The sequence below is a fragment of the Oratosquilla oratoria genome, chromosome 17 (assembly GCF_046742065.1).
Source record: "Oratosquilla oratoria isolate Oo_2021 chromosome 17, ASM4674206v1, whole genome shotgun sequence".
NCBI classification, from domain to species: domain Eukaryota; kingdom Metazoa; phylum Arthropoda; class Malacostraca; order Stomatopoda; family Squillidae; genus Oratosquilla; species Oratosquilla oratoria.
Window position 1 is genome coordinate 212961 of NC_134793.1, and position 22041 is coordinate 235001.

A 22041-nucleotide genomic window follows, 5' to 3' on the forward strand; every position below is an offset into this window, starting at 1 on the left:
AGCTCCCAAAAGCTTTCCTCCTATCCCATAAATCTGCATAACCTCCCACAGTGCCTTTCTGTCTACCCTATCATAAGCCTTTTCCAGATCCATAAAAGCCCAAAAAACATCCTTCCCCTTTCCTATAGCTTTCTCACATATCTGTCTTACCACAAAGATCTGATCTACACAACCTCTACCTGTCCTAAAACCACACTGTTCCTCACCAATTACTCCTTCTGTTCCTCTCCTAATCCTCTCAATTAAGATCCTCCCATAAGCCTTCCCTACTACACTTAACAGGCTAATCCCTCTGAAACTACTACATTCACACTTGTCCCCTTTTCCCTTGTAAAGAGGAACTATACAGGCACTTCTCCAGTCCTCCGGTACTCTACCCTCTCTCCAGCAAACATTAAATAACCTCACCAACCAGTCCACCATCACTGAACCTCCCTTTTTCAAACATTCTCCATGGTATCCATCCAGACTAGGTGCCTTACCTGCTTTCATCATCTTTACAACTGCCTTCACCTCACCCTTCCCTATTTCTCCTCCATTCTCCTCACTCATCACTCTCATTTTCTTCGCATTTCCCACTGCAGCTATCTTTCCTTCCCTATCCTCCTTCACATTTAGCAATTCCCTAAAATATTCTGCCCATCTTCCCCTTACTGCCTTCTCTTCCATTATCATCTCTCCATCTGCACCTTTTACCTTTTCTTCCCTACTTGATTCGCCTCCTCTTCCTCTCTTAATTTCTTTCCAAAACATCTTTTTATTACTTTCAAAATTTTCTGTCATACTCCTACCCCATTTCACATCTGCTCTCCTCTTTGCCTCCTTTATCTTTTGCTTTACTTCTCTTTTTTTTTCTTTGTACATTTCATATGACTCCCCTGTCCTCTTTTGTAACCAATCTGTGAATGCTCGCTTCTTCTCTTCTACAACCTTCTTTGTTTCCTCATCCCACCATTCACTACCCTTTCTTCTATTTCCCTCTGTCCTTCTTGTTCCACACACCATCCTTGCACACTTTAAGACTCCCTCCTTGAACCATCCCCATTCCTCCTCCACACCCATCTCTGCTCCATCCTTTACTCCCTCCCACTCCTCCTTCAGCTTCTTTTCGTTCTCCTTCTCCTTTTCCTTTTCATTCAAGGAGTTCACTCTAAGAACCTCCCTACCTTTTGTCCCTTTCCTCTTTCTCCATCTATCCTCCACTCTCAGCTTACCTTCCACCAAAAAATGATCTGATATTCCCCCACTCTCTCCCCTTAGCACATGTACATCCTTAACTCTTCCTATCATAATCCTATTTACCACTACATAATCCATTAGCGCTCTATCTACCACCCTTCCCTCCACCACCCTCTCCCATGTGTACTTATGCTTGACTTTCTTCCGAAACACTGTATTTGCTATCATCAACTCTCTTTCTAGACACATTTCCACCATCAACTCTCCACTACGATTCTTTCCTGGAACTCCACACTTCCCAACCACTCCATCGATTGGACCATTTCCCACCCTAGCATTAAGGTCTCCCAATACTATTACATTGACATTTCTTCCTAAACCCTCTATGCACTCATTTAAATCTATCCAAAAGGCCTCCCTTTCTTCCACGCTCTTCTCACTGCCAGGCCCATATGCACTTACAAAGACCCACATCTCCTTTCCCAGTTTCACCTTCATCCACATTATCCTTGAGGAAACCTCCTTCTACTCCACTACCTGTTTACCTATCTCCTCACTTACTAGAATAGCCACCCCTTCCCTCCCTCGCCCTCTCTTCACTCCTGATAACCTCCCACTTACACTCCCAAACTTACACTCACCCTTCCCTTTCAACTTAGTTTCACTCAAAGCCAACACATCCATCTTTCTTCTCACAAACATACTACCTATCTCTTCCCTTTTACTCCCATCTGTACCACATCCACGCACATTAAAAGACCCAAACCTTAGGGTGCTGGCCCGAGGCCCTCCAGCACCCCTTATGCCTTCACTTTTCTTTTTAGGTTGTATGCCCCGTGGGGCTACAGGGAGAAGGATGCCTAGTCCCTCTCCCCGTCCCTTTCTTCTCGCCTCTTACGATCCAAGTGGGATACTTGGTGGCAGTATTCTTTTTCCCCACCACAGGGAATTCCCCCATCACAGAAAGAGAATACTCAGAGAAATGGTACAGGACAGCAACAAGGGGTTGGGGGACAGCATAACGGAGGGACAGTCGTAGTATAAAAGTGTCATCATTTCTCTATGAACAGAATTTCCTCTATCATAGACAAAATGATGTGTGGCTCTGGTCCGTAGGGGCGCCCCATATAGACCCTAAAGTATCGACTGCATGCTACTTTACCACAATAACAAGCAGCCAATACCCCAGACGGGTATATATATATATATATATATATATATATATATATATATATATATATATATATATATATATATATATATATATACATACATATGTATATATATATATATATATATATATACATACATATATATATATATATATATATATATATATATAAATATACATATATATTTCATATATATATATTGGTAAGGTCTCCGTCTTATATATATATTGGTAAGGTCTTCGTCTTATAAGGCGCAAGCCGCCTAGGCGAGGGTTCGAGTCCCAACAGACGAGTTTAATTCCATACAGATATATATATATATATATATATATATATATATATAATATATATATATATATATATATATATATATATATATTTATATACATATAAATACATATGTATATATACATATATATATGTATATATATATATATGTATATATATATATATATATATATAGAGAGAGAGAGAGAGAGAGAGAGAGAGAGAGAGAGAGAGAGAGAGAGAGAGAGAGAGAGAGAGAGAGAGAGAGAGAATTTTATTATCAAATTCACATAACATCGCTAGTACGCAGTGGAAAACAAATGAATGTTTATTGAAAACTAAATTTGTATATGTTAAGCTTACATTCGTTATCATTTTCTTATAAAATGTTACAGGGTCATATTTTTTGTTTTATATAATAAATTATATGTTATAAAATAGAAGACTTTTACTTCCCTAATAAATACTGGAATTCCCGCGTTTTACTCATCATGATCATGTTTACACTTCAAAAACGATAGTACTACCAAACTTTCCGAAATGACTAAACGTCCGTGTCCATTTGAGGATCATTCAATCCAATTTAAAACCCATGTGGGAGAAAAAGAAGTGAATATGGGGGTTAAAAGAGAAGAAAATATGAAAGCTGTATATGGTAAGGCTATACAAAATAAATATATTTTCATTTGAAATTACAATAGGCATAGCAATTTAATTTTTTAGTTTACCATTTTTTTTTCTTGGGTCATGGCTGTATGTATTACTGTTCATGAATGTAGGTTTGCAAATACATTCTATTCACAGCATCATCCCTCAGGAACCAACTAATTATTTAAATGTAAAACCCACCTAGAATCTTGCAGATTATTAAAGGAGGCTTTTGTTTTGAAATAGTTTCTAAAGTCCAACTCTCTCTGCTGTCTTAATTGCAGTAATTCAGTTGTGACTGTGTCATTAAGCATTGTTACATTTGAAAGTATATTGTGATTGAAGAAGTTTATTCCAAATCAATAATTTCATTTTAGAGGATTTCCCCATTCCTGGTGTATGATAATGGTTCCCATCTGGCAACATAATTTTCACCTGCACTCCTGTAAGATGAATAACCAACAATCCCCTGTGTATTCAAACAATGGGCATTTGAAGGTTTCATGACAGAATAGTTTGGTCATTTGTTTTATCATGTTTACCACAGAGCCAGAGGGGGTAGGGAAGCAAATTTGGACAAATTCCATATCTTTAATATTTAATATCTATAAAACTACGCACTTCCGCAGGAAATGAAGTACACCATCGCTCATATCACAACATTTATCACTAGGAACAGAAGGGCCATATATCAAGTTGTACAGCTGTGTGGATCCATAAATTGACAGAAATTTTTACTGTCATTTTTAGATCGGTGTGGGACTCCACATAACTGGCTGAAAGTTATAGGGAGAGGATATAAATTGCCAGCTGTCGGCTCTTTATGTGTGAAAAAGTATAAGAAATCTAGCTAAAGTTGATAAAGGTCTTGGGTCTAGTCCAGAGCTTGAGAGCCAGCCGCTCGTGGCTGCACTGCCTGATGGAAGTGAGGGGGTTGACGTGTTTTGGAAATGGGAAGCAACCTTACTTTCCATCTTATAAGACCACCAGATGCGGGTACCCCTCATTGGTCCCTTGCCAGATGATACCATTATACTCCAGGAATGTTGATTTTCCTCTCCAGTTCCTATTGATGTTCTTATCAAATTCAGAAATGTGTGTGATTCAGTGACACACTATTCCGGTGTTCTAAGTCTGTGACTAATAGAAATACTTTTTTTATGTGGATGTGTGGTTTAGTCTTACCCAGGTTTACCAGTGATAGCATGGAATTTGTGAAGTTTTGTCCTACCTGCTTGCATAGCAATTTGTATATTTTTTGCTTCTATATTACAACTCCAACAACTTTTCTCGGAAACATTTTTTGCAGAATTGATATCAAAGGATGGTAAAAAAAAATAATTCCTGTAATCTTCCCACTAACTGTCACCAAAGTACCATTTTTGTTGAGAGTATCATCAATTTATTTATTTATTTATTTTTTATTTATTTATTTATTTATTTATTTATTTTTTTTTTTTTAACATGTTTTTCTCCTTATTCTAACCTAACCTACAAATGCATGCAGGGCATACATCTTGCACACTGGACAGCCATGACACCACTTTGGTGGCAGGTAGTGGGAAGGTTGCAGGAATTATTTTTTCACCATCCCTTAATATTAATTTGTGGGAAAAAACTTTACTAAGAAAAGTTGTTGGAGTTGTCATAGTAGAGATGCAAAAAATATACAAATTGCTGTGTGAGTGGGTGAGACAAAATGGTGGGTAGCAGGAAGGTTGAAGGAATTATTTTTTCACCATCCCTTAATATTAATTTCTGCAAGAAACATTACAAGGAAAAGTTGTTGGAGTTTTCATAATATAGATGCAAAAGAATAGTACAAATTGCTGTGAGAATGGGTGGGATGAAACTTAAAAAATACCTGTAGAATTACCTCCAATCAAGGGGGGTGGGAGCCAAATATTCATTCAACAAGAATTGCATTAACCTATTAACCCATTCAACAGTTGTTCACATGTACACTATGGCTCCCGTTTGAATCACAGTCTAGGTTATGCAGTAGTGACCCCAACTGAATCTAGATGTGGACCCCATCCCATTACATTTTACCTTGAACTCTCTTATCATTTTCAGTGCTCTACATGTTATCCATAACTCCCCCCCCCCTCCCCTGCATCCTATATAATCATCTTGGATTCACACAAAAAAATTGCATTACAAACAGTTTCTGCCCTCAAGTCCTACCTACCTAGTTCACAAAATCCATTCATGGATCATCTAAATCTCTCCTTCCTACAAATCTGTATCCTTCTGCTGGGAACCATTTCATGTTGGCATACCCAGCAGTGAGTAAGCCAATAAGATTCAAAAGGTGGCATTCACTCCTTTCAGTGCTTCCATTTCACTGCCAATTACAGGCTGCTACCACCCAGTCAGTAAAACAGCATCCTGTGTAATCATGTCTGATTCATGAAGTGCCCTACAGTTTCTACCCACTTGTCCACAAAATCCATTCATGGATCATCTAAATCTCCATCCACTTCAAATCTGTATTCTGCTGGGTGCCATCTCGAATAGACATACCTGGCAGTGTATAGGCGGACAAGGCAACTTGAAAGGTGGCATCCACCCCTTTTGGTGCCTCCACTCCACTGCCAGTAAGACTTGTACTCAGTCCTCTTTTCAGCAATGTGGCAAAGATGCCAGAAACAAACACCCAACAAACCACCTAAAAACAGTTCCACATACATGACTATCTTTGTATCAGTTCAACAGATGTTTTGAAATGGCACTAGTACACCCAAGAACAGGACATTCCTGCCTTAAACATGGCCACCTCATGATAGGAAATGACCATCCCACCTGCTAATGTAAGACCCCTCACAATACCACTACACCTAGGTATCTTAATCCAATACTCACCAACTGCCACTTGTGCAGACATTTAGGATCAGGTTTAAAACACCATCAATTCCCAAAGTGGGTTTATGTCCTGGACCCAAATGTCCAAACAAGTGGCAGTTGGTGAGCATTGGATTAAGAGACCTAGATGTACTGTACTTGAATGCCTGGTTTATACAATGCCCCACAACAACCACCTACTGTCTTACCAACCCCTGGAAACAAAAATAATTTAACACTAAATCCTGGGTGACTAAACACCAATACTTGTCATCTCTCCAAAGCTTTCTACAAAAATCAGGACCTATAAGCCAAAACATTATTGTTATTTGACACCCATTAGACTTGTTGTCTTTGTAATTTCCTATGACCTTGTGATGTTCATCTCCCTCAAACAAAGATCTCAATTTTATATACTCATATTAATGACCTGAACACTGCTATGAAATTACTACTTTCTCCTGTTTCTGCCAGTGAGCTGTGTTTAATGAGAGGAATGAATGGGTTCACATGGATCTAGCATAGAATTGTGTCTATTGTATTATCATGTATTACTCTGGAGGGAGAATTTTTATTTCTGAGTGCAGGGGTTCCAATGGAGTTGTTTTGGCATAACTAATTATTCATAAGGATTTATTTTGTGTTGTCAGCAGGTCTTTGTTGTTGGGTATCATGCTATGGAGGCATAGTTGAGTGCATGGTTCTAATGAACCACAGTACTCTGCAACTCCCAACCTACACCTGGTACCTGAGCCCATAAAGATTAAGTGCAAATTAGATGACTTCAGGTGTTGTTGATATAGAGGTTGAATAAGTAAAGGAAACAAGTCAATGTCCAAGTGAAATGAAATGTTATGAGATGCTATAAAAGTTATTTGGGAATGAATTTAAAGAGGGTGTATGAAGTAACAATGTATAAAGCAGACATTGAATATAAGGATGGCAGAGAGGAACAGCATTTTTCTGAAGTAAAGTGTTTGAGAAATATAAATATTGAAAGAATGGGTAGAATGAGATGTGGAGATAAGATAGGAAATAAGGGTAGGAAGGATAGGGTAGATCAGTGCTAAGGTGGTTTGGACATATGGAAAGAGTGCACAATAGAAGACAAGCCAAAAGTGGAAAGCAGAAGTGGATGTAGTTAGTTTGAAAGGAAAATTGAAAATGAGATGGATTGAAGGAGACTGGGTGTACATGGAATATGTCAACCAAGGAAGAGAAAGTGTAAAAAATTGCAGTAAATAGAGAGAGATTGTGAATGGATGAAGAGATGATGTAGCCCTAAGGGAGTGTCTTGTCTTCTTCACAGTGGAAAAGGAAGGGAGGGGGGCCCATCATAAAATTAAGTGATAGGGAAAACCAGCTCTGGCTGTTGGGCACTGTTGTAGAAGTGCTATACCTCAGTGCATTGCCTTTGACAGCTTAACAGTGTGATTGGGGACAGAGCAACCCTTCATCCCCAATGTACTGATAGGAGTGGTGGTTGAATGGGTTCTGTGTATATGTGTATTTACCTAGTTGTATTTTACGGGAAGAGAGCGATGCTCATTGTGACCCGTTTTCGTATCTTTCCACATCCAGTTTATTCTTAAAATCATATATAGTTTTGGCACTCACTGTTTCTCCATTTAGTTTGTTCCAGACATTATTCACGCTTATGTGGGAAGCTATTCTTTTTTAGGTCTCTTATGTAACTGTCCTTTTTTAGCTTCTTTTTGTGTCCTCTTGTTTCTCTTCTCTGTTCCAGTGTTGACAGACGTAATTTCTCCAATCTTTGTTCATATGTCAGATTTGACAGTGTAGGTGCTATTTTTGATGCTGCTGTTTGGATTCTTTCTAATTTTCTTATGTTCTTCTTTGTTCAGTGTTGCAGCATATTCTAGTTTAGGTCTTATCAGTGTAACCACTATTTTTTTAGCCATCTCCTCATCCATGTAGTCAAAGGCCACTTCCATTGATGTTAATAAGTTAAGTCTTCAAATAATTTATTGACATGTTTATCAGGTGTCAAGTCACTTGAGATGATTACTCCCAGGTCCCTTTCTGAATCGACTTTTTTGACTTCCTTGTTTCCAATTTAATATTGACCTGATACTCTATTTTTGCTTTTTCCAAATTCCATTATGCTACATTTCTTAATGTTGAAGTTCATCTCACATCTCTGACTCCATTCCCATATTTTGTCTAGGTATTTTTGTAGCGATCTGCAATCTTCTTCTGTTCTTACTCTCTTGAGTAATTTGGCATCGTCAGCAAAGTTCATGTAACAATTTACTCCCTCATCCATATCATTTATATATATGGCAAACATGAAAGGAGCCAATACAGATCCTTGCAGGACACCACTCTTCACATCTTCCCAGTTCAAATTTTTGTCTCTAAGTACCACTCATTTTTCTCACAATTAAGAAATCCTTCATCCATTCCAGCAGCTTACCTTGTATTTCTCCTATTGTTTCAATTTTTCTTGTTAATTTTTTATGTGGTACTTTGTCAAATGCCTTCTACAAGTCTAAGAAGGCGCAATCTGCCCAGCCATCTCTTTCTTGTATCATCTCAATTAATCTCGAGTAAAAGCAAATTAGGTTCGTGGTACACGATCTTCCACATCTAAAGCAAAATTGTTTAGGGTTTACTATTTTATTTTCTTCCAAGTGTTCGGTCCATTTGTTTCTGATGACTTTTTCACATATTTTTGCTACTGTGCTTGTAAGGGATACCACTCTGAAGTTTGTAGGATCTTCACTATTTCCTCCTTTATATATTAGTACTATGTTTGCATCTTTCCAATCTTGCAGTATATTTCCCTCTGAGTGAGAAGTCTATTATCTTGTATAATTTGTCTGTCAGTTCATCTGTACAGGTACACTCTTTCAGTATCCAATTTGCAATTCCATCCAATCCATGTGATTTTTCTGACATCTAGGTTTTTTATTTTGTCTCTTTTTTTTCTTTTTGTGTTACCTTTATTTCTTTCATTTTAGGTGATATTTTTTGTTGTGTGTTTGTGCGCTCACATGCTTGAACTCTTATCACCTCCCTCATAAGAAGGAAAGGGCCATTGGTACGAGAGTTGTTCAAAAAGTAATACCTCCTATTTTTTTACTCAAAAAGTTGAAGAGCTACAAGGATGGGAGTGGCACCATTAAAACGAGCAACCTTATGTGTTCCAGAATTTATTTTTCTACGTAGTCACCACTATTCTCAATGCACTTTTGCCAGCGATGAACAAGAGCTTTGATGCCTCGGTTGTAAAAGTCAGCACCTGCCAATGCGGTCCATTTTTTCACAGCTGCAATTACGGCGTTGTTGTCGGGGAAATGCTGCTTATGTAATGCATCCTTCAGAGGTCCGAACAAGTGGAAGTCTGACAGTGCCAGGTCAGGACTATATGGTGGGTGAGACAGCACTGTCCAGCTGAACTTTGTCACACATTCCGTAGTCTTCAAACTTGTGTGTGGCCTGGCGTTGTCGTGTTGGAAACGGAATGTTTCCCTTTTCTCTGGCCTTACACAGGCAATCCAGGCCTTCAGCTTGGTCAACATTTCAACGTATTGGTCAGAGTTGACAGTCGGCCCCTGGTTCCAAGAAATCCAGAAGGATTATGCCCTTCCTGTCCCAGAAGACTGTGTACATCCCTTTGGCTGCAGATGTCTGCGTCTTGAACTTCTCTGCTAGGGAGTGAGTGGTGCCATTCCATCGACTACTATTTGGACTCCAGCTCGTAGTGGTGACACCACATCTCATCACCAGTGATGATGCGGTTCAAGAATCCGTCACCTTCAGCTTCGTACCGATCCAACAAGTCCTGACAGACATCCCTTCGGTGGTCTTTTTGGTCTTGCGTGAGCATTCGTGGAACCCACCTAGCACACACTTTGCTGTATCCTAGGGATGACATCGTTTCCAGTGCACTGACACCCACATCCAACTCTACATGCATTTTATATACCATTATCCGCTGATCAGCACCAATAAGTTAATCGAGGTGCACTTTGTTTTCCGGGGTGGTGGCTGTACATGGGCATCCAGAGCACACTTTGTCACTCACATCTCTGTCGCCATTCTGAAATCGACGAACCCATCTCCTAAATGTGCTGACATCAACTGCATCGGCTTCGTAAACATTCACCAGGTGCCGGTGAATGGTGATTGGTTCAATTTTTTTCTGCATGGAGGAATACAATGATGCATCTCTGCTTCTGACACACAAACATGACAGGGATTGCTTTCTTAGAGTGTCACACCATCAATATCTGCAACAGAGAGATGAAACTTTCAGGTCATGAGTGCATAAGTTCAATCATCATAACAATGCAATATGCAATCCCCTCTGATCCCTTTGGGCAGAATAAAAAAAATAGGAGGCATTACTTTTGGAACAACCCTCGTATGTATACAGGTGTTAGTTGTTTTATACATTGTTGATATTTTGAAATTAAGAGAGGAAGAGGAGGTGAATCAAGTAGAGAAGAAAAGGTAAAAGGTGCAGTTGGAGAGATGATAATGGAAGAGAAGGCAGTAAGGGGAAGATGGGCAGAATATTTTAGGGAGTTGATAAATGTGAAGGAGGATAGGGAGGGAAAGATAGCTGCAGTGGGAAATGCTATGAAAATTACCATGATGAGTGAGGAAAATGGAGGAGAAATAAGGAAGGATGAAGTGAATGCAGTTGTTGAGATGATGAAAGCAGGTAAGTCACCTGGTCTGGATGGATGCCATGCAGAATGTCTAAAAAAAAAGGTACATTGATGGTGGACTGGCTGGTGAGGTTATTTAATGTTTGCTGGAGAGAGGGTAGAGTGCCAGGGGACTGGAGGAGTGCCTGTATAGTTCCACTTTACAAGGGAAAAGGGGACAAGTGTGAATATAGTAGTTTCAGAGGGATTAGCTTGTTAAATGTAGTTGGGAAGGCTTATGGGAGGATCTTGATTGAGAGGATTAGGAGAGGAACAAAGGGAGTAATTGGTGAGGAACAGTGTGGATTTAGGACAGGTAGAGGTTGTGTAAATCAGATTTTTGTGGTAAGACAAATATGTGAGAAAGCCATAGGAAAGGGGAAGGACGTTTTTTGGGCTTTTATGGATCTGAAAAAGGCTTACGACAGGGTAGACAGAAAGGCACTGTGGGAGGTTTTGCTGATATATGGGATAGGAAGAAAGCTTCTAGGAGCTGTCAAGAGTTTTTATGAGAGTAGTAGAGCTTGTTTTAGGATTAGAAATGGATAGAGTGAGTGGTTTGAGGTAAAGGTGGGACTTCATCAGGGATGCGTTATGTCGCCCTGGCTGTTCAACTTGTACATGGATGGGGTAGTGCGAGAGGTAAATGCAAGGGTGGTGGGTGAGGGATTGGAGATGGTTAAAGAAAGTGGAGAAAAGTGAGAGGTGAGCCAGCTGTTGTTTGCAGACGACACTGCACTTGTGGCAGGATCGGAGGAGGGATTGAGGAAGTTGGTGACAGTTTGGGAGAGTGTGTGATAGAAAAAAGCTGAAGATATATCTGGGTAAAAGTAAGGTGATGAGATGTTCAAGGGGTGAAAGTGGCAGCAGACTGGAAGTGAGCATTAAGGGAGAGCAACTGGAGGAAGTGGATAGTTTTAGATACTTGGGTGCAAATGTGGCAGGAAAAGGGAGAGTGCAGGTGGAGGTAGAATGTAGATTGAGAGAAGCGAGTAAATGCCTTGGTGGATTAAAAAGTGTAATGAAGAATAGACATTTGGGAATGGATGCTAAGAGGAGACTATATGAAGGAGTGATTGTGCCAACAGCACTGTATGGGGCAGAAACATGGAACATAAGAGAGGAAGAGAGAAGGAGTTTGAGATGAGGTGTCTGAGAAGTATGATGGGGGTTACTAGGCTAGATAGAGTGAGAAATGAGGAGGTGAGGAGGAGAACAGGGGTGGAAAGGGAGTTGGGAGATAGGGTTGATGAAAGAGTATTAGGATGGTTTGGACACATGGAAAGAATGAGTGAAGAAAGACTAGTAAAAGAGGTACGGAAGGCAGATGTGGAGGGAGTGAACATGAGGGGACGTCCTAGGATGAGGTGGATGCATGGGGTGAAGGAGGCTTTGGAGAAGAAGGGAATGTCTGTTGAGGAAGGATGGGAGAGGACAGAAGACAGGTGAATGGAGAATGGTTGTATATGGATTATGATGTGATGCATGAGGTGAAATGGGCAGGGGGATGGGGGGTGAGGTAGTGTGTGTGAGCAAAATTGGACACAACCCAAAGGGATTTCTCCCCGTCATCTCCTTTTATGCATGGGGGGACGGAGAGGGGGGGTCACCGATTTAATGAAGCGGCCTTGCTGTGGATGTGCTGTGTCTTGTGACACTGCTTCTGACCCAGGGCAGTGGACAAGGTGCAGGGATGACCTGTCATCCAGGAGGTGCTAAGATAAGAGGGAGGGTGGAGGGGTGTGGAGTGTATTCAGGGATGGAATGGGTGGGAATGATTTTATGCCTTTTCCTTTTTGGCTACCTCCCTTGTAAGGGGGAAAAAGCCATGGTATATGTATGTATGTATGTATGATATTTTTTAAATGTAGATGCTTACTTTCAGAAAAGACGCTTACTATGCTGTTTAATGGCTCCAAAAACCTAAGCAATAACAATACTGTAGACAGAATGGAAGAAGGAGAGTTGGATTCAAGCCAGAGACCTTCCACCCAATCCTCAGCCAACAGCTTGCGACAGATGGTCTTCACCCCACATGGTCTCCTCAGACTTTGCAAACCTCAACCTATACAGGTATATTTCTGTTTTGACTTGTTGTTAATATGTACACACACACACACACACGCAAAAATAGTGGAAGAAATAAACTATAAAACACCAATTAGGAAGAGTGACCACATACTAATAGAGATCGAACTTAAGGAACAAAATGTGGTAAGAAGGAACAAGAAACATAGAGAAGGAAGACTGGTGTACAACAAAACTGATTTTGTAAAACTTAGACAAAATTTCCAAGATGCATGTTGGGAAAATTTTGCAAATGATGAAACAAAGACTGAAGAGAAATGGAACATTTTCAAAGAAATATATAAAGAGGGGACAGACAAATATGTGCCTAAGCAGAAACAGAAAAGGGAGTACATAAAGTGCTGGTATAATAAAAAGTGTAGCGATGCTATAGAAGAGACAAAGCTTGGAAAAGAGACAAAAAAAGACTAAATGGCAAACATACATTAAACTGAGACATGAATATGTAGAGAGGAAAAAGAAACTATGAAAAAGATAAAATAGCAAAATGCAAAGATCAACCTAAACTGTTCTACAGATATGTAAACGACAAACTAAAAGACAAACACGAAATAATAAAACTGCGTGAAGGAAATCAAGAATACACAGAAGATGTAGAAATGGCCGAAGTAATGACCAGACACTTTAAGGCTGTTTTTACAATTGAAAACTCACAATTGTGGGATGATAGTCACCAGGAAGGATCCCCAAAAATGGAAGAAATAATGGTGACACAGAAAGAAATAAGGGACCAAATAAAGAAACTTGATGTCAGAAAGTCACATGGGCCAGACGGAATAGCAAACTGGATATTAAAAGAATGCATAGACAAACTCACAGACAAAATACACAAGATAATTTACTTCTCACTCAAAGAAGGAAAAGTACCACAAGAGTGGAAGAATGCTAATATTGTTCCAATATATAAGGGAGGAAATAAAGAAAATCCAACAAATTATAGACCACTATCCCTTACAAGCACAATTGCAAAAATATGCGAAAGAGTTATTAAAAACAAATGGACTAAACATTTAGAAAAGAAAATATTAAACTCCAACTAATTTGGATTTAGGCTACCTTTTTGGATTTCTTTTAGGCTACCTCCCTTGTAAGGGGGAAAAAGCCTTGGTATATGTATCTATGTAATTTGGATTTAGAAGTGGAAGATCATTAACTACAAACTTAATATGCTTTTACTCAGGATTGCTAGACATAATACAAAAAAGAGATGGCTGGGCAGATTGTGCCTTCCTGGACCTACAAAAGGCTTTGAACAAAGTACCACAAAGAATGCTAAGAAAAATTGAACTAATAGGAGGAATACAAGGAAAATTATTGGAATGGATGGAAGACTTCTTGAAAGGAAGTAAAATGAGAGTGATACTTAGAGAAAAGAACTCAATTGGTAGACATGATAAGTGGAATACCCCAAGGCTCTGTGTTGGCTCCGATGATGTTTGCTATTTATGTAAACGACATGGATGAAGGAATTAAATGCTACATAAACTTCTTTGCAGATGATGCAAAACTGTTGAGGAGAGTGAGTAATGAAGAATACTGTAAATCTTTTCAGGGAGATGTGGACAAAGTCTGGAGTTAACAGAATATCTGGTAAATACAAAATTGGAACAAAAGAAGTTACAAAAGTAAATTCAGAAAGAGACCTAGGAGTGATCATTTCAAATGATGGCACCAGACAAACATGTAAACGAAATAGTTGGAGAAACCTAGAACTTATAAGATCAATGAAAGTGGCCTTTGAGTACATGGACCTGGAAATGGTAAAGAAAATCGTAGTTACACTGATAAGACCAAAATTAGAGTATGCAGCATCACTATGGACACCCAGTAAAAAAAAAAAAAAATTCAAAGAGTACTAACAAAGATGGCACCAACACTCAGCATGTTGACACACGAACAAAGATTGGACAAACTAAACTTATTAACGGGAGCAAAGAAGAGAAAGAGCGATTTGATTTCCATATATAGAATTATGAAAGGGATGGAAATCCTTGACAGGGATGATCTACTTAAATGGGACAGAAGAAATACAAGGGGACACAAGAAGAAACTTAAGAAGGACAGTTACAGAAGAGATCTGAAAACTATACATGACTTTAAAAAAGAACTGGATGCGGAAAGATATAATTGCAGGTCCCTATGAGCATAGCTTTTCTCCTGCAAAATAAAACTAGGTAAATACACACACACACACTTCAGGAATGAATGAATTAAATTATTTCCTGGCCTTAGAAAAACCAGACATAATGTGAATAGTGGAAACTAAATTAAAGTGTACTCCACCACCCAACACTGTGGGACAAGGTTTATACAACTGGTGGACAAAGAATAGAAAGGATAAACAGGGTGGCAGAGTATTAATTTTGACTAATAAAGATTTAAATGTAACAAAAATAACTGAAGGAAAAAATATGTACAAGTTGAAAGCAAACATATGAAGAGTAGAAAATTTGTAGTGGTGTATGTGTCCCCCAAAACACAGTCCTGGACAGAAAGTGATCATTCCAAAATATTAGAAGATACAAAATATGAATTAACTAATATACTGAAGGACAGAGGAAATACAGTAATTATGGGTGACTTTAATTCAAAAGAAATACGTTGGGAGGAAAAGACAGTGAAGGGTGGAGAGGAACTCTGGGGCAACGTCCTGCTCGACATGACCATCGAATACACAATGATTCAGTGGATAAGGGAAAACACCAGATACAGAGGTAGTGAAGAACCATCAAGGCTGGATTTAATACGACAGAGCCCGAAATTGTCTATAAAATTGATTACAAAACTCCGATAGGAAAGAGTGACCATGTACTAATAGAATTTGAGTTGAAAGAGCTAATGGATCAAAGCAGAAATGATAAACATAGAATAGGAAGACTAATGTACAACAAAACCAATTTTGAGAAACTCGAAAAATTCTTTTGAAATGCAAACTGGGATATATTCCTAAATAAAGAAACAGGGATGGAAGAGAAATGGAATATACTAAAAGAAATTTACAATGAGGGAGTAAATAAATACGTACCACAGCAAAAAATGGAAAGAACATACATAAAAAGCTGGTACAACAAAAGGTGTAGTGAGGCTAAGGATAAAAGAGACAAAGCTTGGAAGAAATGGAAAAGAGACAAGAAAACAAGCAAATAGCAAATGTACATCAAACTAAGAAATGAGTATGTAAAAATGTGCAGAGATGAAAAGAGAAACTATGAAAAAAAAAAAAATGCAAGGAAGAACTCAAACTATTTTACTGGTATGTAAATGGCAAACTGAAGAACAAACAAGAGATAGAAAACCTGCACGAAGGTAAACATGAATATACAGAAGAACTGGAAATGGCTGAAATTATGAACAACCATTTCAAATCAGTATTCACAATAGAAAATTCACCTTACTGTGAGGAAATAGAGAGAGAGAGAGAGATCCCCTCAATGAAAGAAATAATTGTTAACACAGAAGGAAATCAGCGACCAAATCAAAACCCTTGACGTAGGAAAATCACATGATCTAGACGGAATTGCAAATTGGATACTGAAAGAATGCAAGGAAGAATTAACAGGTAAAATATACAATATAATTAAATTCTCACTTAAAGAAGGAAAAGTGCCACATGACTGGAACCCCCCAGGGCCCAGTACTTTGACGTAGTGGGGGGGGGGGGGGGCTTGCGTGTTGCGAGGAAGGACTGAGCTGTGCCAGCCAGGTCCAACCATGCTGGAAAAGTAAATCCTGAGCTTCCAGACTAAAACTGTGCCAAACAGACAGATATAAATTGACGACCCCGGCCTGATCTTGATTATGAACTGGACTATTCTCTGGATTCGACGCCCTCACCCCATGACCCCCCCAGGGCCCAGTACTGTGGTTAGGTAAATACAATTAGGTAAACACACTCACATTCTAAGGTAATTGATGTACTGCAAGGGAGAACTGGGTGGACTGTGTGTATGTCAATCAAGAGAATGCTTTTGATAACATGTCGTTTTATGTGACAACTGGAACTTATGGAGGACTAAGATAAATTCGAATGAATGATTTTTTTTTTTTTTTTTTTAAGAAAGATACTTGAGGATAGTAGTGAAATATAGGATATCAGGATGGATAGCAGCGACCAGCAAAGTTGCACAAGGTTCGGTGCTAGATTTTCTCATCTATGTTAATACAAGGGAAAATACAACAAAGATCATTAGAAGAGAGAAAAATGAGGAGGCCTGTTAGCTGTTGCAAAAAGACCCAGACACTGTTTTCATGGAGTCAAGAAAGGAAAATTAATTTCAATATAAAGAAATGGTCAATAACTCAAAGTCCATCTTTGAACTATTCTTTGGGAGGTGAATCAATTGCAAAAGCAAAGAGGAGAAAGATTTGGAAGTGATGACAAAAGACAACATGTCACCAGACAGACCTATCAGCAAGATTGTGAGAGAAATGTATGGACTGCTGTATAACATTAACCCCTAGCATACGATGATGTTGGTGGCATGAGGTGCGTGTGGGTTTACAAGGATGCTGGCGTCAGCATCATGATTATATTTATTTCATGGTTGTAGCTGAGTGACCCCTGTATTCTGTGAACAGGCTTGATTGTGTTTTCTGTGGTTATCAATATTCAAGGTGAAAGAGAATGAGTATTACAGTGTAACTTTATATTTCATAATGCACGCATCGTGATGCATCATCAAATCATTGCATATCAGGCAGACTAATACTCTGCATGAATATTTGGCTTGCATTGAAAAGGTTAAGGTGACTTTTCAATATATGAATGAAGAGATGATGAAAAACCTTGTAGAAAAACCAATCCATCCAAGACTAAAATATACATCAGTGGTATGTTCCCCACACAGTGTAAGATGTAACCAAGAGAGAAAATACAAAGGGCAGCAAATAAACTGGTTCCCAGCCTGGCAAATAAGCTATCTGAGACTAAAAGCACTGGATTTGCCAGCACTGAAAGAAAGATGATTCGGAGGAGGTGACTTGGTTACAGTATTCAGGTCACCAAAAGGGATAGACTATTGACAGAAGAGATCTCATGATTTAGGGATGGAAGGGTAGGTCATGAGAACAAATTGAAATAGACCAAATATCTAAAGGATGTGAAGAAATACAGCTTTCCGTACAGATGCATAAATACTTGCGTAGATGTCACTATAGCCCAAGCTGGAACAATATATGAATTTAGATATATGAATCTGAAGCTAGGTATGATAATAATAAGAAAACCTATATGCATTGCTCCTTTCCTGCATACTACAATAAGGTAAACAGAAACACACACATGCATGCATATTCACTTACTGCCTCTGTCTCCCTCATTCTGTCTAAATCTCCCTTCCTCTCCTCTTTTCCACTTTTGGTCTCTATCTTTGTGTGTCTCTCTTCCCTGTCTTCTCCCTCTCTCTCTCTCTCTCCCCCTCTCCTTTCTCTTATCTCTCTCTCTCTCCCTCCCTCCCTCCCTCTTCCTCCCCTCCCTGTGCACCCCTGCATGGCATGGGCAATTAATAGCCAGGAAATTGGGCTATAGAGAAAATAGAAAATGGAGAAATATGTCAATTGTCATTTGTAAATATATATATATTTTTTTTTACATGTAAGTGTGATTGATGTTAGCAATACATGTTTAACCTAGTTTTCGAGCAGCTTTTATACAAGTCTATGATCTTCAGATTAATTATTTTCTATCTTCAACAGGATAGTAGGGCAAGTGGAGTAGGAAATGCAAGCAGATGTATCGGTTGTAAGCAGACCATTATGCTGTCCCGACCTAGATGTGATTATTGTGATAATTGTTTGTGCGACTCCTGTGTCCGCTGTTGCATATCTTGCAGAGGGGAGTTCTGCCCAAATTGTTCTATTTTTACGTAAGTATTCTGTCAATGCAAAGCCAAGTCTTGACTACCTTGATTTGGCTGCCTCCTGTATAAAGGGAAAAAGCCCTTGGTATATAAATAGATGGATTCTAATCATGTCAGTAGATTCATTTATTAAACTAGATTTAACATAAAAAATATATATATATAAATTTTTATACATACATATTACAAAGGATTTTTCACCCGTACAAGGGAGGTAGCTAAAAAACAAAGGCATAGAATCCACTCCCACTCATTCCATCCCTACATACTCCACTCCCATCCTTCCCTCTTATCTTGGCTCCTCCTGGATGACGGGTCATCCCTGCATTTTATCCACTACCTGGGTCAGAAGCAGTGTTGCAAGACACGGCACATCCACAGCAAGGCTGCTTCATTAAATCGGTGACACCCCCCCCCCCCTCCAGAGACCAGGAACCCTACATCTTGCTCTGAATGATATGCCTTGGGTGGATAGTTTTAGATACTTGGGTGCAAATGTGGCAGGAAAAGGTGGAGGTAGAATGTAGATTAAGAGAAGCGAGTAAATGCCTTGGTGAATTAAAAGTGTAATGAGGAATAGACATTTGGGAATGGATGCTAAGAGGAGACTGTATGAAAGAGTGATTGTGCCAACAGCACTGTATGGGGCAGAAACATGGAACATCAGAGAGGAAGAGAGAAGGAGTTTGAATGTGTTTGAGATGAGGTGTCTGAGAAGTATGATGGGGGTTAATAGGCTGGATAGAGTGAGAAATGAGGAGGTGAGGAGGAGAACAGGGGTGGAAAGGAGGTTGGGAGATAGGATTGATGAAAGAGTGAGCCAGCTGTTGTTTGCGGACGACACTGCGCTTGTGGCAGGGTCAGAGGAGGGATTGAGGAAGCTGGTGGCAGAGTTTGGGAGAGTATGTGATAGAAGAAAGCTAAAGATAAATGTAGGTAAAAGTAAGGTGATGAGATGTACAAGGGGTGAAAGTGGCAGTAGACTGGAAGTGAACATTAAGGGAGAGAGACTGGAGGAAGTGGATAGTTTTAGATACTTGGGTGCGACTGTGGCAGGAAAAGGAGTGGAGGTGGAGGTAGAATATAGATTGAGAGAAGCGAGTAAATGCCTCTGGGGATTAAAGAGTGTAATGAGAAATAGACATTTGGGAATGGGTGCTAAGAGGAGATTTTGTGAAGGACTGATTGTGCCAACAGCACTGTATGGGGCAGAAACATGGAACATAAGAAAGGAAGAGAGGAGGAATTTGAATGTGTTTGAGATGAGGTGTCTGAGAAGTATGATGGGGGTTAATAGGCTGGATAGAGTGAGAAATGAGGAGGTGAGGAGGAGAACAGGGGTGGAAAGGAGGTTGGGAGATAGGATTGATGAAAGAGTATTAGGATGGTTTGGACACATGGAAAGAATGAGTGAAGAAAGACTAGTAAAAGAGGTATGGAAGGCAGATGTGGAGGGAGTGAACATGAAGGGACATCCTAGGATGAGGTGGATGGATGGGGGTGAAGGGGGCTTTGGGGAAGAGGGGAATGTCTGTTGAGGAAGGACGGGAGAGGACAGAAGACAGGGGTGAATGGAGAATGGTTGTATATGGATGATGATGTGATGCATGAGGTAGAATGGGCGGGAGGGGATGGGGGGTGAGATAGTATGTGTGAGCAAATTTTGATGCATCCCGAAGGGATTTCTCCCCGTCTTCTCCTTTTATGCATTTGGGGACGGAGAGGGGGGGTCGCCGATTAATGAGGCGGCCTTGCTGTGGATGTGCTGTGTCTTACGACACTGCTTCTGACCCGGGGCAGTGGACAAGGTGCAGGGATGACCCGTCATCCAGGAGGTGCTAAGATGAGAGGGAGGGTGGAGAGGTGTGGAGTGTATTCAGGGATGGAATGGGTGGGAATGATTTTATGCCCTTTTTCTTTTTGCTACCCCCCTTGTAAGGGGGAAAAAGCCTTGGTGTATGTATGCTATGATTATTTCTGAAGTGGATGGAGGGGGGAGGTTAGCAAGGTTTCCATGTAATAAAGTGGTGGGAATTAATCAGCTTAGCTACAGGACCCTGCTTTGTGCAGATGGCCACTGCAGGTAACTGTGGTGTAATCGGTAAGGACAACTACCCACCAAGTGGGAGGTCCTGGCTTCAGTTCCCAGATGGTGGCAGCTTTTCAGTGATGCTCCCTGCCTCAACATGGCACAATGTTTATTATCCTATAGTAGTGCACTTACCCAGACTGGCCCCGAGTGGGCAGGAGATCTTTGGAGGGAGATATGTGGGTGGTCATTGGAGGCACTGGTGTAATCAGTAAGCATGCCCACATGGAAAGTGGGAGGTCCTGGGTTCCATCCCTGGGGTGCCAGCTTTTCATTGATGCTCCCTATTTAGCAGTGGAGGTTCTGTGTCTTGCCATATTGCCTCTTAACCCCAGCAATTTAGCAGGAGACTGGATGACCTTTCATCCATGAAGAGCTAAGATGGGAGGAACAATGGATGGGTATTGGGTGGGTGCATGCTTCAACTTGGCCACCCCCCCATTTTATGAAAAAAGGCCTTTAGGTTGTGTATGGTATATGTACTTCTTTTTTATTTTAGATAATTATTTTTATCATACAAAATTCGGATCCCATAGAGTGTTTGAATGTGTTTACTTTCTGATGTGGCTCATTGCTTTGATTCATCCAATCCCCTTGTTTCAAGAGGGAAGGAGTTGTGTATTCTTTAGCCCATCTTGGTTTTTTTATTGATAAATAAATTTTGTTTCAGGTATTACCAACAGAAGCAAGGTGCACTGTGTTATAACTGCTGTCAGTGATGTCTGTATAGTATTCAGTAATTAAGTGTAGTGCTTTGATAAGTCGGTTGAAATAGGGTATGTATTTACATTTACATGAAGATTTGTTGAATTGAACATAATTTTCATGGCCACAGTTTGTCAATGATTATGTTTGGTAAATTATATTTTTGATCAAATCATACAATTTTTAAAATTGAATTGATGTAATGATACTCTCAAAGGACATAATTATTATGTGTACAGTAAATACAAAGATACACTTTTGCATTTTATATTGATATATTTTTACAAAATAAAGGTTTCACATGTAATTGTTTTATTAATATCCATACTTGTAATAGCAGTAGACAAAATGGGAACTATTCTATATACCATTCTGTCTATATACCAAAGGCTATTTCTCCCTTACCATGGAGGTAACCAAAGTCAGAAGACACATACCCATCCCTTCCCATTTAATCCCCACCCACTCTACTTCCATCCACCACCCTTTCTTCTATCTCATCTTAGCTCCAC

General features: G+C 39.7%; 1 protein-coding gene across 2 annotated transcripts; it reads left to right on the forward strand.

Moving 5' to 3' along the window:
- Positions 1–3103: 3103 nt before the first annotated feature.
- On the forward strand, positions 3104–21836 carry LOC143034333 (apoptosis regulatory protein Siva-like). Of its 2 annotated transcripts, none has more exons than XM_076200265.1 (4): positions 3104–3273; positions 12675–12862; positions 18572–18741; positions 21495–21836. In XM_076200265.1, exons 1-4 carry the CDS (start codon positions 3159–3161, stop codon positions 21541–21543), a joined length of 522 nt encoding a protein of 173 aa, XP_076056380.1. In that variant the 5' UTR covers positions 3104–3158; the 3' UTR covers positions 21544–21836. The 2 variants fall into 2 exon arrangements, with proteins under 2 accessions (XP_076056380.1, XP_076056381.1); XM_076200266.1 differs by having other exon boundaries at positions 3111–3273; positions 12735–12862.
- The last annotated feature ends 205 nt before the right edge of the window (positions 21837–22041 follow it).